The sequence below is a fragment of the Phaseolus vulgaris genome, chromosome 5 (genome assembly GCF_000499845.2).
Source record: "Phaseolus vulgaris cultivar G19833 chromosome 5, P. vulgaris v2.0, whole genome shotgun sequence".
Taxonomy (NCBI): Eukaryota; Viridiplantae; Streptophyta; class Magnoliopsida; order Fabales; family Fabaceae; genus Phaseolus; species Phaseolus vulgaris.
Window position 1 is genome coordinate 11,361,372 of NC_023755.2, and position 18,829 is coordinate 11,380,200.

Consider the following 18,829-nt stretch of genomic DNA (forward strand, 5'->3'; position numbering starts at 1 on the left):
TTTGATTTTGTTCTCAACTAGATAATGAAGTCGCTATTTTCATTTCATCCGCTCATGGATTAAAGTGTTTTTTATTTCTTTTTATCTCTTTTAATTTATGGGTCAAATCATTCCTTTCTCTTTTTAAAAATGAGTTAATCAATAAATTGAAGAAGATTACAGAAAAAAACACAAATTGATCAGAGAGTTAGAAAGATAAAAATGAAAGTCTTAATAATATCATCATGTTAACGATAAAATTAAATAATAAAATATTTGGATGAAAATAAAATATATAATAGAATAATTTAAAAAAAATTGAATTAGATTATGCAAAACAAAAAAATGATATTTGAATAAGTTATTTTAAATTTTTTGTTCCCATATATTAAAATAAATAATTTGATTTGGCTAATGGGTAGCCATAGAAGATAGGTTTAAGGGTAGGAGGTAGGAAATGTGTCAGGTCCACGTCAGCAGGAAGCATGTTCACTATTTGTTTTTACTTATTGGAACACAAAGGTAGATGTTTGATGGGCCAGGTGGGTCCCTCTGTATCCTAATCCGTTGCAAACCATTCCAGAATTAGAAGAATGGCCCAGCATGATTGATTTTTGATGGCCCAATAATGGGTCCATGATTGGAGGCCCATATTTGCCACTACTTATTACGAATCTTGGCAAGTACTCTCAAACCATTATTCATTGGAAGAATTGAAGAATGGTACCCAAATAAGATGACAATATTAATATTAAAATAAAATGAACAAGAAGCTTGACTTCAAAGAAAGGAAAAAGTTGATTTATTTATAAGTAATGGGGTCCAATTTCTTTTCATTTAGGTACACCCATCCTTTCTGCCAATAATATTCATTCATAATGTTATTTCTCACTTCTTATTGTTCTTTTTTTTTCTTCTTTTTTTGCCAGAAACATTCACAAATCAAGCAACAAGAATTTCCTATCATATTTTGGGCTTTCCTTTTCTAATTTGGCTACTTTTCTAAAACATAATGATTTATCTTTATGGAAAATTGGTTAAGGAAAACAGTGTTGGTTGTTAAAAAAGTGGGCAAATTTGTAGGATCTAAATTTTGTTTCCATAGAATAATAGGTAAAGAAAGACTATAAAAGTGCTTAATTTTGAAGTCTAAATCATGAGATGGTAACAAAAAGTTGGAGAATGCTTAGAGTTAAAAAAAATGAAAAATGATAAAATATCGTGAACAGCAGGATTCGAACCTGCGCGAGCAGAGCCCACATGATTTCTAGTCATGCCCGATAACCACTCCGGCATGTCCACTTCGTTGATAATAATAAAACTAACTTTACTCTTGTTCTGTACAGAATATAAATGATGCTTTGCTGATCTGGTAAAGGTTTTACACTCACTTCTAGATCTGTCAAATCCTTGATGTTCTTAGCATCTATATGTACTAGGGCTAAAGTTTTCAGAATGCACAAAAACTTTAATCTGAAATTTAGGGTTCTAAAGAAAGAATACAATTTTTTTTATCAAAATGTCCATGATAAACCTGTTACTTTCTATGTGTAGTGCTGCCAATATGATTACTTAATTTATAATTACTCCTTACAAATTATGTGTTTAGGGGCATGAATACATTATCACAAGTCACTTTAGTAGTTTTTATAAATTTGTTTAACCAGTTTTTGTTAGATGATTTCATCAAAATAAGTTTATTTGGTACTTTAATAATTTTAATCAACTGGTTATTTATGTTCTTTTTCATTAACAACCTTTAAAAAAATTGGAACTTTCATATATCATACATTCTCATGAATTATGTCATTCTTTATAATATAATATTATCAAAATCATTGCTAATGAGAATCTGGTTTGATGTAGCAGTTGAAATGGTAAGTGGTTTTGTTAAATACCTAAAAAGTATTCGTAAAGAATATGGTTTTGCAAATCTTATTATTAGTGTAAAAAAATTGCAATTAAAATGGAGATTGAATTTGAGTTTATTTAAAAGTGTCAAATTCTTTAAAAAAATTACGAAAGTCTTTCTAAATACACACAATCAAAGAGTTTGCTAAAAAAAGGTATTTTACAATCTATTTACGTATAGTAGGTTACACAATTCATTCTCTTAAAAGAATTTGAGCAATTTAAAATATATATGTCAAGATTTTTTAATATTTATTTAGTATAGAAAGACTTAGATCACTATTTGATCATGTCTAATTAATTAAGTTACAATTATTTTGAAATTTATTTAAAACATGATAATTTGGTTCAAGTTTAATTGATTTGGGAAAGCTTTCAATCAAAAGTATCTAAAAGATTCAGAACCATTTTTCTTTACAATAATAATTTATGATTTATTCATATGGAAAAAAAAGTTACAATCCAATACTCTAATCAATATAATTTGTTACCCATGTTGTATAGGTTTGTATTATTAATTTTATACAATAGAAAATAAAGTTTGATTATATGTTTGTTCTAATATTGGAGATTTTAATATTGAGAAAATTTTGGCAACCAAATTTGTGGTGTTACTATATCTTAATTTTCTCATCAGGATTCATAATTTGATTCCACGAGTAAAATTATGAATAAGTTCCTGACCTGATAGATTACAATGCGTATAAGTACACCTGATTACCTACCTTTATCATTTATAATACTAAAATATAATAAATTTAACAGTTATTTATTTTTAAACTGAAAATTTGAATTTAGAAAAAAAAAGACAAAAAAAAACTCAATTTCTTACAGCTTTATCCTTTAAATAACTTTTTTTAAAATTTAAATAATTTTTTCCAATAAAAAAAAACTATCTACACAATAAAAAATTCATAAAATAAAATAAAAAAATATTTATTTTTATAATTACTTTTAATAAAAATCTTATTATAATTAATAACATATTTTTATTTGAATAATTATTATAATAATAGTAATTTTTTGTCAAAATAAAAAAAGTGTATATCATTTAGATTATTCATCTTTTAATAAATAATAATAATTTATTTATTTATCTAATAAAATACATAATAATAATTTATTTTTATTTTAAAATAATTAAATAACTCTTCATTTTAGAAATAACGATTATATATGTAACAATTTTTAATATATATATATATACATAATTTATAAAAAATATACTCAATTAATCTTATAATTTAATAAATAAATTCATTAATAACAATTTTATTTCTTATAAATTATTGATAAATTTAAATAAATTCATGAATACTAATTTTTATTTGATTTTTCTAAATAATAATTTAGTTACAATATCATAAAATTATATACTCGAAATTAGTGTTTTCATATTTATTTATATATATATATATATATATATATTAAAATTTGTAATAACATCATATATTAATTCATAACATTATAATTATTATATACTTATAATACGATATTTATAATAAAAAATACAAAATTTTAAAGATATTTAAAAAAATAAATAAAAAACAGACGCGTTATTAATAATTTTTTTTATTAAAATCAGTATTACATAATTTTTTTTTTTTAAAAAAAACTATTTTTTTAAAATGTAAATTAAAATTAACTTATGTATAAGTTAATTTGTAGAATGTCTCATTTACTGCTGGATATAATCTTAAAAAAGAATGAAATTAAATTTAAGAAATTAGTGAATATGTAAAGTCTATCTACCTTTTAGTGTTGTATATAAACTACAAAGCCTTGTTCCCTAAAGAAGGTAAGAAGAAAAAGGGAAGAGTAAAAAATAAGATACATGAGAGTGTGCAGAGATGAAGAAATATGAATGAGAAAGAGAAAAGGATTGCAATGAATGGCAGCAGTGAAACATAAAATTGAGCTTCACTTCTTCCTAATTATTCACACAAAAACTATTCATCAGAGTCCAAAGTTGGAGTCTTGGCACAACTTTCCTGCTGATGGAGTTCCAACATTCTCTTTTCTGGATTACAGAGACCTGTAGAAGAATGTGGGGGTGATTGGATAAAATATATTAGTTTCAAGTGCAACTTCATCTTATGTTAAGTTTTGGTTTGAAATGATGTTGAATATGAATTAAAAGTTTGTGAAAAAAGAGGGGAGAAATAGGAACCTGAACACTTGGGAATATCCCAGACAGCAATTGATGTGGAGGTACAGTGTGGAGCACAGAGTTCAGGACTATTCTCATAATTCACATTCATTGCAAGCATCCAAGCTCCAATTGTAACATCCTCATTGCTGAACATCCGGAAACTGTCATTAAAAACTACAAACATTACATTCATTATAATACCACATCACTATTTCTAAATAATGAAATGGAGAAATGAAACATGCCTGTTATTCTTAAGTGCTACCAAGCTTGATACAACATCAGCAGAAAGTGTGTATATAGGACCATAAGCATGAAGAAAATATTCTTTTCCAAGTAAATTAGATAGTGGCTCATACCTGCAAGATCAAGGTAAAAAACAATTCAATTCAAACATTCTCAATTTCATCCTTAAGGTTACATTTGCATGGTTGGAAGAGGTAAGAGAAAAGAAGAGAGCAAAAGTAAGAGAATAAAAAAAAAAAAAACTATGAGAATTTGAAGGACACTATGAGTAATATAAGAAAATCATTGCAACTATAATTTCATAAACTAAAAAAATTATTAATATTTAAAGTAATTTTTATTATTAATAAAAATTTATTAAGTAGTTTTTAAATTGATATCTAATTATTAGTTATCAACATTTTAGCTATTAATATTTTAGATTCTAAATTAGTCTCTAAAAGACTAATTGGATCAATTTAAAATTTATAATATTAATAGCTAAAATCCTGGTAGTTAATGACTAGATACCAATTTAGAAATCATTTTATAAATTTTTATTAACAATAAAAATCACTTTAAATATAAATAATTTTTTAATTTTTAAAATAATATATAATTTAATTAATATAGTGTCTAATTATTTTTTATCTCTAATTTTAATTGTTATTTAATGATTTTCTTATATTGCATCATAAACTTAATTAAAATATTTATAGAAATAAACCCTCCGAGAGAATAGTCATTTAATTTCTCAAATTCATACTATAAACTTCCACACACATAGCAAGCTTATTTAAAATATTCCCTTTTCTAAACTTTAACTCTTTTATCCTTCATCAAACATGCACTAAAAATTTAATATTGAAAATCCAGTCCCATATAAAATAGTGGTGATATAATAGGATACAATAAGATAAATAATAATAGGATAATAACATCATAATGTATAATCCCATTAAATGATTGGTGTATACAAGATAACAAACTAAATAATGCTAGGATATAACATAAAAGTTCAAATGACAATTTTTACTAAAACTACATATAATTTTCTAAAATTTTACTTTTAATTTAGTTTTTATAAATTAAGAAAAGTATTAAAAATAAATTTTAACTAAAGTATACAAAATTATATATAACTAATTTTTATATTATAAAAAAGTATATAATATTTTAAAATTATAAATAATATTTTAAAAAATATTTAAATTATTATTATTTAATTCAATATTCTAATAAATAATATACGTTGAATTTATGTATGACAATAACTATAAATGTTGTTAAATAAAAAAACTATGAATATTATTGTATAAATTAATATTAACAAAATTATACAAAATTTTATTTTATTTACAGTTATTTTTCTTAAAATTATCAATAAATTATCGAAAATGTTCCTTTCGACTATAAATTTGAAAGATACCAATTATATGTTCAATATAATTTTAAAATTAGTCTATTTTAACAAAAAATTATTTCTCCTTTATATTGTAATATGGTGTATCACTGTATAAACACTTATCAATTATCTAAGACTCATCAATTATATAAGTTTTATGGTGGATTGTTTGTGTAGTGTTTGAGGGAGGAAAAGTCCTTGTTAGGAGGAAACCCTGAGTGGATGTATGCAGAAGTGCAGAACTGTAATCTGGACAGTACTGGCATAATTAGTATAAATTATCCAAACTCTTCTCCTATCTGCTTCAAGAAAAGTCATGTCCCCACAACAAAAATGAATGAAAGAAAACTACATCTAGAACTAGTAAGAATTTGATTTTGCAGAGTATCTCAGGATGATGCATATACTTAAAACTTAATTCTGCTTGCAAGGTCAAAAGGTACAATGATAAAGTGATAAACTTAAAATTTGGAGATAAAATAGAGTTAATCTAAACAGAACTAACCATTTGAGTTTGGGGTCAGTGAAAACAGGGCCTTTTTTCATGCATCCTATGTAAGTCTGAGGGTGAGATCGCTCTTTAGCCAGCAGTAGTGAAAGACGGTCTGACATTAAAAATAAATATGTTACACAAATCTTAATTAATTATAGAGAAATCATTAATCTCATAAACAAAGTTCATCACCATATTTAACCAAGTTAGGCACTGAAAGATATAGCACCTGGCCTTAAGTATATGTCATCATCTGCTTTGACATAAAAGTCTGCTTCAAAAAGTGCATAAGCAGCTTTGAAGAAAGCTAATCTGTAATAAATGACCAAATTCAACTCAGCAACAAACTACTGACATAAAATATAGCAGTTTACTAACCCTCAGCACACACGTTTTGTATGGGAGCTTACTGTACTCCTCTTCTATATCCAGTAAAATGAAATCATCATATTGTGCCACTTCCTTCTGAAGAGCAGACATCTTTGATCTATCACTCGTTCTACCAATCACAAACCTAAAAGCCAAGCCAGTGGCTTCTTCCAAGCTGCAAGAAACAAAACAAATTTTGCTTATCATAATGAATGGAGATAATTCCATTAGATCACATCACTCTCAGACACAAACACCTTCAAAATACCCAACAAAACATACAGCTAACCAGTGGCCTACGTACATTGCAGCTAAAATTCTAGAAATTAGAAATTCCAAAATAGAAATAAAAATTGACATTATTACAGATGCCCAAAAAGTATCATATTCATAAAGCAGAAACATAAACTCACTCATCTGGCCTTGGAAAATATACCAGATTAGTATTAACCATTGGTCAAATTGAATGACAATTGTTGATATAATCTGAATAGAATTGATTTCTACAAAATTTAAATAATTCCGTAAAAATAGACTAATTTCACCTTCAGCCGCATCTGTGCACAAATTTTGATATAGTAGATAAATTCAGGCCACACAAATACAGATAAGAACCTAGTATCTTCCATGGCTAAAACTGTAACAACTTATAAAGACATGGCAATGTCAACAACTCCAAGCAATCAAATAGTTAGAAACATATATTCATTTCTACCCAAGCAATCAATTATCACCCTTTTCACTCTCTTTCTCTTCATTTTCATTCTTTCTTTTCCATTTTTTCTTCACATTGTACACCTCAAAGTACAGTGTAAGGAAAGGAGTATATGTTTATCAGAACTCCCAAGCAACTCCTCTTCCAAAAGCAGATCAGTGATAACAGATTACTATAAGACTACGCAAATCATTCACTTTCTCTTCCATCTTTATTACCCAGATTAGCGAAGAAATCTATACTTAAGTTTTGGCGAAAAACAAATATTGCAAAGATCAGGAAATAAATAAAGAAAGGGTGTACCCTTGAAGTGCATGTGGATCGGAAGGAAACCAAGTGTTCCTGAGAGATTGGCGCCTGCCCACGGATCCGAAGCCGGTTTGAACTCCCACAAAGGCCATGACTTTGTGTCTGTTATGAAGCGGAGGGTTGTGGTGGGTGGTGGGGCTGTGGTCCCAGAGGACTCGAACCGATGTGGGGGTGCGGTTGGGGCAGGGAGGGTCCAAAAGGGGTCTGAGGAAAAGGAAGAAGAAAGCGGAGAGGAAGAGGCATGCAAAGATGAGGAAGGAGGTTGTGCGAGGGGGAGGACGAGGGTAGAAGGATTTGGGGGAAGAAGAAGGCATGGTTTGAGGAAGTGGAAGAAGCTCCGGGTGTGAGGGAATGGAGGTTAAAGGGTGTGTGGTGTGAGTGAAGATGAGAGGTTGTTGAGAGTGTGAAGGTGAAGTGAAAGAAAGGGATGATTGGGTTTGGTTTATGCTTAGCCAGCAAGCATCTGTTATTGACAGTTATGCTGTTTCTTTCTCTTTCTCTCTTCGATCTCGTCACCAAACAAACAACCCATCTTTCTGTGCTTAATTTTCTTCTCTTTTTCTCTCTTCTTTCTTATGTCTTTTGGACTTCTTTGTTTATCTTACCCACACCAACACTACAACTTACACAATCTCACATAAAACTATTCATAAATGGAACAAGGGTCCCGATATTTCGATTACGTGCACCACCAAAATATTAATATTTTAATAGTCTATGCATCTACTGTACTGTGATATGTTAGAATGTTTTTCATTTTTTTTTTTGTAGTTTTCATATCTTGGGTTTGTTTGTTTTTTTTAGACGTATTTGCAAAAAATTTTTTGCACTATACGGTTTATTTTTTCTCCGGTTTTGTTTTTTTATTAATAATAACAATACTAATATTAATAACAATTTTAATAATAATAATAATTACAATAATAATAATAATGTTAATAATATTAATAGTAATTATAATTGTAGTGGTCAAAAGTGTTTGGAACCTCGATCCAAGTGATTAGGTCAGTTCGATTTGGACAAGTATGAGCCCAAAGGATGGGCCATGAGCTCGACCTAGATATTGGAAGACAACTTGAAAAAGATAATTAAAATAGAAGGAATATTCTAATTGTTTATGATAAATACGCTAATTAAATACCAATAAAAGTTGTTGAAAATAAAGTAGTTAGCACCTGAGAATAAAGGTGCATGAGTCAACATAATATTTTATCGTTGTTAAGCACCCGAGAATAAAGGTGCACGTAAGCAATATGTTTTTCTGTTATGATTATATGTTTTTTTTTAGATTATATTCTCCCTGTTGAAATCTCGCTCTGTTGAGATGGGAGAGAACTGTTGAAAGAATATCTATAAAAGGGGGCTTGAGACCCCTAGTAAAGGCACGCTGTTTCTGAATACTTGAGACTGAAACTGATTTGATATTTTTGAATGCTCTCACTGACTTGATCGTTGGAGTGTGATCAACAGGTAGATCCCCTTTTGTCCTAGTGGAGCACCAAGTACCTCGAAGCACTAATTAATCAGAGAAGGAACGTGTCCATTCAATCCGTCTGAGGTCAACCAGTGAGAACAATAATAATTTTTTCCACTTAGTTAGTATTATTTATTTATCTTTATATTCTTAAATCCCAATTTAGTCTAGTCAAATATTTTCTTGACTAAAATAAATATTTATCACAAACATATTTTTGAATTGGACTTTCTTGATATCATTGTTATAATTTTATTCAAAATGATTTTTTGTATGCTTAAATGCATATTGTGATTGAATTTAGCATGAAGGATTTTATTTATTAAAGTAATGGACAATTGAACTTGAGTATGGTTGAGGTTAATGTGTTGGTCATTCAGAAAAAATGGTTTAGGAAATGGTGACCTAATCAAAGTTTTTGCACAATAGTCAATGAGGATGATGAATAAGGTGAACTCATGAGTTTGTTTATCATACGTGAAATTTATTTATTACATGAAAAATGAAATCGATTACTTTAAACATTTTGAAGAATGCAACATTGGTAACATAAACCCACTAACTAATAAAATTATCCAACCTAAATCATAAATTATAAATATTGTACACAACTACAAGTTTGAATGGTCCACTACAATAATTGTACACGAATAATAGTGACATTAGAGAAATTCACCTTGGTGTCCTCCAGTGGAGTCACTTCACACATTCTTCATGCACCACCCCACTGAACAACAACAGTAAGCTTAAAATGTCGGAAATTTGTTTAGTGTGCAAAAATTTGATAACAAGTCACCACTTACTATGACTAACTACGTTGACACTGACATTAAAGATCTTTTCCTCGATGTCCTCAACTGAGGTCACTGTACAAACACCTCATGCATCACCCCACCCAAGAACAACATAAAGCTCAAAATTTCTAAAATTACTTCATTATACAGAAACTTGGTAGTATATCACCATTTATTCCTACCTAGGTCACCACTTTGTGTTTCTGTCACTAAATACATTGACACTGAGATTACAGAACTTGGTCTTGATGTACTCAACTGGGGTCACTTTACACACACTTCATGCACCACCTCACCCAAGAACACAATAAGCTTAAATTTTCAAAAATTTGATTAGTGTACAGAAACTCGGTAGCACGTCACCACTTACTGTGGCTAACTACATTCACATTGAGATTAGAGAACTTGACCTTGGTGTCCTCCACTAAGGTCACTTTACACACATGTCATGCACTACCCAAGAACAAAACAAAGTTTAAATTTCTAAAATTATTTTATTGTACAAAAACTTGGTAATAGGTCACCATTTAATGTGAATGTGACTAACTACATTAACAGTGACATTGACCATCGTGTTCTCCACTGGGATGACTTTACACACATCTCATACACTGCATTGCCCCACCCAAAAACAATACAAAGCTCAAAATTTCTAAAATTACTTCGTTGTGCAGAAAGTTGGTAGCGGATCACCACTTACTCTGACTAATTAACATTGAAATTAGATAATTGTACATTGGTGTCTTCCATTAAGGTCACTTTACACACACCTCATGCACCACCTTACACAAGAACAACATAAAGCTTACAATTTATAAAATTACTTAACTGTGCATAAACTTGGTAGTAAGTCACCACTTATTCCTACACAGATCACCAATTACTATGACTATCTCTAACTACATTAATAGTCAGATTAGAGAACTTGACCTTTGTGTCCTCCACTAGGGTTACTTTACACATATCTCATGCACTGCACCATCCTACACAAGAACAACACAAACCTCAACATTTCTAAAGTTAATTAATTATGCAAAAAGTTGGTAACAGGGGTCACCACTTATTCTTACACAGGTCACCACTTACTTTGACTAACTACATTAACATTGAGATTAGATAATTGTACCTTGGTCTCCTCTATTGAGGTTACTTTACACATACCTCATGCACCACCCCGCAATATAATAAAACAAAACTCAGATGTTTACATAAGTGGTAGTCCTTCTATAGGGTTTTACCTTTCTGATGAGACCGTTGAAATAATGAACATCCTAAAATATGTTTTGTGGTGGTGTTGATAGAGAATGTAAACCCTGCAAAAGGATGTAAGGATGTAAATGATCAATAAAAATACTATTAAGTTTTACTATATGAATAATATAACTATTTCACAAGTTTATAATGTTTAATGTTTTAAATTTTCGAATTATTTTAAAGAAACAATAGGTATGCGGATTTTTTTATGTTTGAAAATTATGAATTTCATAAATTATAAAATTTATAAATAAATAATTGAATTGATAAAATATATTATTAATAATAACATATAACTTTTATTATTTAAATTTTTATTTTATTTTGAGAAAAAAAAAGATTTTCATATCCTCTAATTAATGATTTTTTTAATCATAACATAAAAATTCGAAAATGTTAGTTCTTGAAAATGTTACTTAAATATAACAATTATGAGATTTTTTTTTAATTTTAATTTTTTTCAAAAATTAAAATTTTCTTTTTACCAAGCATTTGTGTCATTTAAATTGAATAAAGTGATTTTAATATCTCAAAAAATCAATTATTTAATAATTAATAATATCAAAATTTTAATTATATTTTTTAATTTTTTTAATTTAAGTATGATATATTTTATTATATGTACTTGTATGTTAGTATTAAAGATGATGACATTATAATATGATTATTCCACTAATTTTTTTTATATTACTTCAAAATAATCAATGTAAAATAAAAATAGAAAGTTGTCAAAATAATTTTTTTAAAACATTATAAAAATAATTTTTTTTAAAATATCATATCACGATTGTCATGTAGAGTTAGTTGTTAAAAAAATATTTTTATTAAAATAAAGTAAAAAAATTATAATTTAAAAAATAAAATATATAAAATTTCTTTATTTGAAAATTTAGATTCACTAGTTCATCATCATTTCATTTGATAATTTCTTGCACATTATAGAAATTAGGTACATATATGAAGTAAGTAGATTTGTTGAAGGGTAAAAAACACATTTGAAGTTGTAATCTGGTGCAATGAAAAGAGTTGTCAAATAATAATTTTGCATGCAAGAAACATGTTATAGTGTGTCAGAGAAAAAAAGAAAAATGGTGGTTGAACAACCGATACTGCACTTACTCCACCATACAACTGCATACGTGGCAAAATTAATATTATTCTATTAGAGTTGTGGGACTCGCGATAAATAGATTTAGGGTTAGAATGTAAAGAAATCAGGGCTAAGAAATTGGGGCAACTCTTAAGTTTTCTTCTTCAAGTTCTTATTTCTCATCCTGTGGTACTCTTTCCCTTCATTTCGTTTGTTCCGTTTCACTTGTTGCAAGTGTCGTGTGCATTCTCCTTCATTTTCCTTCATTATCCTTCACGTTCTTGTCGTACTGCAAGTGTCGTGCTCTTCCACCTTTTCAAAGTTTCTCCTCCACCTTCTCTTCCACCGTGGGTTTAGGGATTAGTAATCCAAGGTAGTACATATTCTATTCATTTCTTTATTAAGTGAAAGATTTTATGTTGTGTGCTTTGTATTGGGTTTAATGTGTTATTTTCCATGTGCTGACCCTTGTCTGAGCTAAAGTTTGTGTTTAAATTTGATGTGGTCATAGTTGTCTGAGTTTACTATTTGGTTTTTTATGGAGCATGACTTGTTTTTTTGTGGAATCTATTGTTAAAAGTATATATTTGCGTTTACTTGGTTTGTGTAACTATGTATACGTTTTTAGTATTTTTTTTTCTCCAAAAAAGACATTTTATAAAGTTATTCTGGTCGGGGTGAGGCATGATGTAGGGAGAAAGTGAGTTAAATAAGTTTTTTAAAGGCCAAGACTATAGGGCAGTGTCAAGTAAGCACAAAATTCACCGAACTTAGAGGATGACAATATGTGGTGACCCTAGTAGGAATATGAGGTGACCCACATTAGACTTTCTGCACAAACCTAGAGAAACTTTTTCTAAAACTGTCTAGTGAGTGTTCGTGTTAGTTCTAAAGGGCATTAGGTGGGGAGAAAGTAGGTTAAATGAATTCTTTAGAGGACATGAGAGTAGGACAGTGTGAAGTAACCACAAAATTCACTCAACTTAGAGAGTTACAGTATGTGGTGACCCTAGAGGGCATATGTGGCCCACATTACACTTCCTGCACAGACCCAGGGAAACTTTTTCTGGAAATGTCAAGTGAGTGTTCGTGTTGGATGGGGAGAGGCATGAGGTGGGATGAAAGTGGGTTAAATGAGTTCCTTAGAGACCATGAGAGTAGGATAGTGTGAAGTGAGCACAAAAATTCACTCAACTTAGAGGGTGACAGTATGTGGTGACCCTAGTAGGAATATGTGGTGACCCAAATTACACTTCCTGCACAGACCCAGGGAAACTTTTTCTGGAAATGGGAAGTGAGTGTTCGTGTTGGTTGGGGTAGGGCATGAGGTGAGGAGAAAGTGAGTTAAATGAGTTTCTTAGAGGACATGAGAGTAAGACAATGTAAAGTCACCACAAAAATTCACACAACTTAGAGGGTGACAATATGTGGTGACCCTAAAGAGAATATGTGGTGACCCACATTACACTTCTTGCACAGACCCATGGAATCTTTTTCTAGAAATGGGAAGTGAGTGTTCATCTTGATTGGGGAGGGGCATGAGGTGGGGAGAAAGTGGGTTAAATGAGTTCCATATAGTGCATGAGAGTAGGACAATGTGAAGTAACCACAAAATTCATTCAACTTAGATAATGGCAATATGTGGTGACCCTAGAGGGAATATGTAGTGACCCATATTATACTTCCTGCACAGACCCAGAGAAACTTTTTTTAAAAATGTCAAGTGATTGTTCGTCTTGGTTGGGGAGAGAAGTAAGGTGGGGAGAAAATGGGTTAAATGAGTTACTTAGACGCCATGATAGTAAGACAGTGTGAAGTGAGCACAAAAATTCACCCAACTTAGAGGGTGACAGTATGTGGTCACCCTAGATGGAATATGTGGTGACCCCACATTACACTTCTTGCACAGACCCAATGAAACTTTTTCTAAAAATGGGAAGTGAGTGTTCATCTTGGTTGGGGAGGGGCATGAGGTTGGGAGAAAGTGGGTTAAATGATTTCCTTAGAGGTCATGAGAGTAAGACAGTGTGAAGTGACCACAAAAATTTACTCAACTTAGAGGGTGACAGTATGTGGTGACCCTAGTAGGAAAATATGGTGACCCACATTACACTTTCTACACAGAGGCAGGGGAACTTTTTCTGGAAATGGGAAGTGACTGTTCGTCTTGATTGGGGAGGTGTAGTGCGTAGAACTCAAACTCATAAAAACCTCTCTCAAGCAGGATTGCTTTCCAAGATCCAATAATCTTCCACACAAGCTACAACTTTTTAGTTAAATCAATGTGTGTGAGAGGTTTATCCTCCTTAGATAGAATAATTTGACCATGTAGATGGGTCTTGCAATCCTCAAGACCGGGCAAGTAATCTTCCTCTTCAACCCGTACAAAAACCATGTCCTCATTGATACAAAGTTTAGGTAGTTGGGACACAGGGATGTCACAAGTATTGCCAAAGGTCTAGCAATTTTTTTCCTATGTCCTTGCATAACAAATGCCTTCTTAGTTGGAACCACTTCGTTCTCTTTCAAACAATCCCAAGGTATCAAGAAATTGGAAGAGGCCTCTACCATTCTTGAAGTTCCACAAAACTCCAAGAAAAGACACCCTTAACCCTACAAAACCACTGCCAGCAACACTCACATACATTTCTTTATAAAAATCTTGACTTGACCACAAATTAGATCTAGCTATATGAAAAATGGGGCCACTTTTTTTGTGTGCAATGCCTTGATACCCTCGCCAATAGCACCCGCACACGTTCATTGATAAAAATATTGACTTTACCACAATTTTTGATAAAAATCTTGACTTTACCACAAATTAGAACTGGCTACACAAAAAGGTGGCAACTTTACAAAAAAATGTATTTAAGGAAAGAATACACCTTGTATGCAAACTAGAGAACCGTCGCGCCACCACCAACGTCTTTGCAGACTTCCGTGTTGCCACCAACCAACACCCACTACCCCTGCGCCACCATCGTTCACCACCAAGCTGGAGAATGAACAAGCACTCACACAAACCCCAGCCACACCAAAATCATTCAGTGGAGAGAGAATAAAGCTAAAATCTTATCTTTCTATTATCCTCTAACTTGGTGACTTGTTTGATGCAAGTTTAATTACTTAATTAATTAGTATTTAGGTTAGTATAACCTTTTTCATGTATTTACAACGTCAGGTAATTCATATTTTTTTGCAACTAACTTCAATGATCGTAACATAAAAAATATTTTAATTACGATCAAGTTGCATACACAAATAATAAATAATATTTGATTTCAAATTAATTTTAATCACAATGATAAAACTGTTATCTTAAAATTTAATCAATTAAAAAATGTTATAATCATATTCACACATTTTTTTTGAAATTTTCTTTTCACTTTCCACTTCTTATCCCTTAATAGAAATAACTTCATTTTTGACTATTTTTTTTCCCCTTAAATCCATCATTTTCCTCTATCTTAAATATATCCAAACAAAGTCTTAAGAACATAAAAATATGTTTATATTTACAACTAATAAAAGTATGCTAATCTAAGAAAATGAAAACCTAAAATTCTCCTTCTCACACTCATGAAAGAATGTAATTAATATTTATTGAATAATGATAGGTTGACACTCTTAGTTAACATCCACATTTGACAATCAAATATATTATTATTTTATTTAAAAAAAAATTATATTTATTTTTATTAAAAAAAACATAATATTTTATTATTAAAAGGGGTTGTAAAGTGGAAATGAGAGAAAAAAACTCACTACAAGAAAATCATCAAATAGAAATTAATTTTAAAGATAATTAGTTACTATTTAACTAAATTAGAAATAATTTTGTAAACTAAAAAATTATTAGTATCTAAAATAGTTTCTATTATTAATAAAAATTTATAAAATAATTTTTAAATTATTATCTAGCCATTAGCTATTAAGATTTGAGTTACTAACTACTTTATATTCTAAAGTGTTTTAGAGATTAATTTACAATCTAAAATATTAATAGCCAAAACTTTAGTAACTAATTTAGATATCAATTTAAAAATTATTGTATAAATTTTTATTAATAATAGAAACAACTTTAAATAATATTTTAGTCTCTAAAAATAGTATCTAATTTTATTAATATAATGATTAAATATTTTTAGTTTTTAAATTTAATTATTATTTAATAATTTGATTATAGTCACTAGGATGAAATAAACTTTTTACCATAATGAGAATACAGTTAGCATAATGAGAATACTCCTTCACTTCACTGCTGCCATTATCATTGGGCTTCTTTATAGGAGTTCAGTTTTTAGATTGGTTGTTCTGCATATATCCTAAAACCCTGAAAAATACTTTTTATAGGACCATTATTCAAGCCTTCTAATTTTCAATGTTACAATAACTTAGGAAAAATTCATAATTTATTTATGAATTAAGTAATTTAAAAGGCATTTTTAAATTTCTTAATTTAAAATATATTTTTAAATTATTTAATGTAAAATGTATTCCTTATTAATAAGAAAATAAATAAACCAACATGAATAGTTTCTTGTCATCAAGCATAGGAATTAGAAATAATACTTAATAATAAATTATTAAAAAAATTAATTTTAAAGATAAAAAATAATTAATCACTATAAATTAAATATTTTTTAAATATTAATATCTAGACTAGTTTCTATTATTAATAAAAAATTATAAACTTATTTTTAAATTTATATATAATTAGTTATTAATATTTTAATTATCAACTAATTTAGATTTTAAAATTGGCAGTTTGGTAGTTAATTGATATAATTTAGAAATTAGTTTAATTTTTTATTAATAATAAAAACTATTTTAAAGATTAATAATTTTTTAATATTTAAAATAATATTTAATTTAGTTAATATAGTAACTAATTATTTTTTAATTTTTAAAAATTAATTTTTATTTAATAATTTTTATTATAATATATAAATGTGTTTGTATTATATATAAAGATCAGAGAAACATCAAAGACAATAAAATAAAGCCAATTTATTCACACTTATATTCATAGTGTGTAAACTATTATAACTAAGATAAGGTAGTGATTCTCATTCTATAGAAAGTTAAAGAACTACTGCTCAATACTAGGTGTCAAAATTTAATTTTATTTGAATAATTTTAAAATAAATGTTAAAAAAATAGAGTCAAATTGATTTGAAAAAAGTACAAAAGTACAAATTTAAAAATTCTAACAAATAATAAAAGGAGACGAGTGAAAGAAACATAATTTCTTTTCTATAATATATTTTTTTATAAAAAATTATTTTTAAAAGAACATTTCAGTTTATTTTACATTAATTATGCTTAAAAAAAATTTAAAAAAATTATTTTACCTAAAAATAAAGAAAAAAATATCTTAATATTTTATTTTTCCAAATAACTCATAATTCTTGATAATTACTTTAAAGGTAACAACAATACAACACTTTTATCTTTTGAGTTATAGCAAACACGAAAATAGAATTTTTGTCTTTAACACTTAAATGTAAGCAGATGAATTTTTTAATTTTTTAATTATCTAATTATATTATCTTTCGAAATATAACATATGAAAACATAATTTTTGTATTTAACATTTAAAAGCAAACAGATGATTTTTTTTTATAAATTTAATTAGGGACGAACTATTCAAAACACTCATTCATATTTAGATTTTACTTCGGACAAAATATATTTTTCGAAAACTAGGGAGTGCATAAATAAGTTATTATGGGGTATAAGAACATTTCAACTCTTTCATAAAATGTTCTCGCCGATTGACTCGCTCGCTGGTTGACTCGAATGGCAATTTTTGGCCCGTCTGTCTCCGCCTGAGAATCGAACTTTCTTGGTTGAAGAATCTCTCACCTGCAAAGACAAAGGGTGCCTTGACGGCCGTTTGCATTCTGACGCTCAAGTCAGTACTGGGGCAAAGAAACAATAAGTGTATAAAGTAGTTTCAGTCTTAGAAACTGTGTACCTTGCTAGGGTTCTTAGCACCTTTTATATAGGTAGAAACTAGGGTTTACCTCTGTTTTGTTACCCATGTCTAGGGTTCCTTGGAGAATGTCCCTGCGCTACTATTACATAATCTTAGCGTAATCTGGCACATAAGACTTCCCTTAACTAGAGTGCAATGACTAACAGAATGGTCGTCTGGGTACCAACTTGAGCACCAAATCTCTGGGGCCATTTGTTTTGTGGGTGCCCTAAGTATTCACGTGTCATACATGCAGCTTCCCTTGGAAACCCTAACCTTAATCGGGCCTTAACGCCTCCAAGGGCTATTTATTTGTGCCGCGCTTGAATGTGTTATACACATCACCTGCATGGATCCCTCGTGTCTTAGGGCTTCCTCTCATATCTGATATTTTAATTGGTAACTAGTATAATTATGGGGTCCACCTTACGTGGCCCAATATAGTTGTTCAAACCACCGGCGTTCGATCTCTCCCTCTGTCGATGTCCGAGGACTGGTCGGTACACAAGCCTCCCATTCTCGAGTTGTAACTCGTTTCGGCGAAGAGACTAATGAGTGCTCAGGTGGCTAACAATAGTTTTTTAGGGGTAGGTGATAACCCAGTAAACCTCAACTACCTTAGGCCAATGTACGCCTTAATTAACTGATGGCAATATAATTGTCAACCTTATCAACATAA

The 18,829-nt window shown here is 29.4% G+C and overlaps 1 protein-coding gene and 1 non-coding gene across 2 annotated transcripts; both read right to left on the bottom strand.

Annotated features, from left to right (window-relative positions):
* Positions 1-1,199: 1,199 nt before the first annotated feature.
* Positions 1,200-1,281, bottom strand: TRNAS-AGA (transfer RNA serine (anticodon AGA)). The gene has a single exon. It is a non-coding gene; the product is annotated as a tRNA-Ser (tRNA).
* A 2,339-nt stretch (positions 1,282-3,620) lies between these two features.
* Positions 3,621-8,183, bottom strand: LOC137835140 (probable beta-1,3-galactosyltransferase 13). The gene is made up of 7 exons (XM_068643498.1): positions 7,553-8,183; positions 6,557-6,709; positions 6,395-6,477; positions 6,178-6,277; positions 4,288-4,401; positions 4,061-4,203; positions 3,621-3,925 (listed from the first exon to the last, which is right to left on the bottom strand). The coding sequence occupies exons 1-7, from the start codon at positions 7,870-7,872 to the stop codon at positions 3,840-3,842; spliced, it is 999 nt and encodes a 332-aa protein (XP_068499599.1). The 5' UTR covers positions 7,873-8,183; the 3' UTR covers positions 3,621-3,839.
* Positions 8,184-18,829: the final 10,646 nt, after the last annotated feature.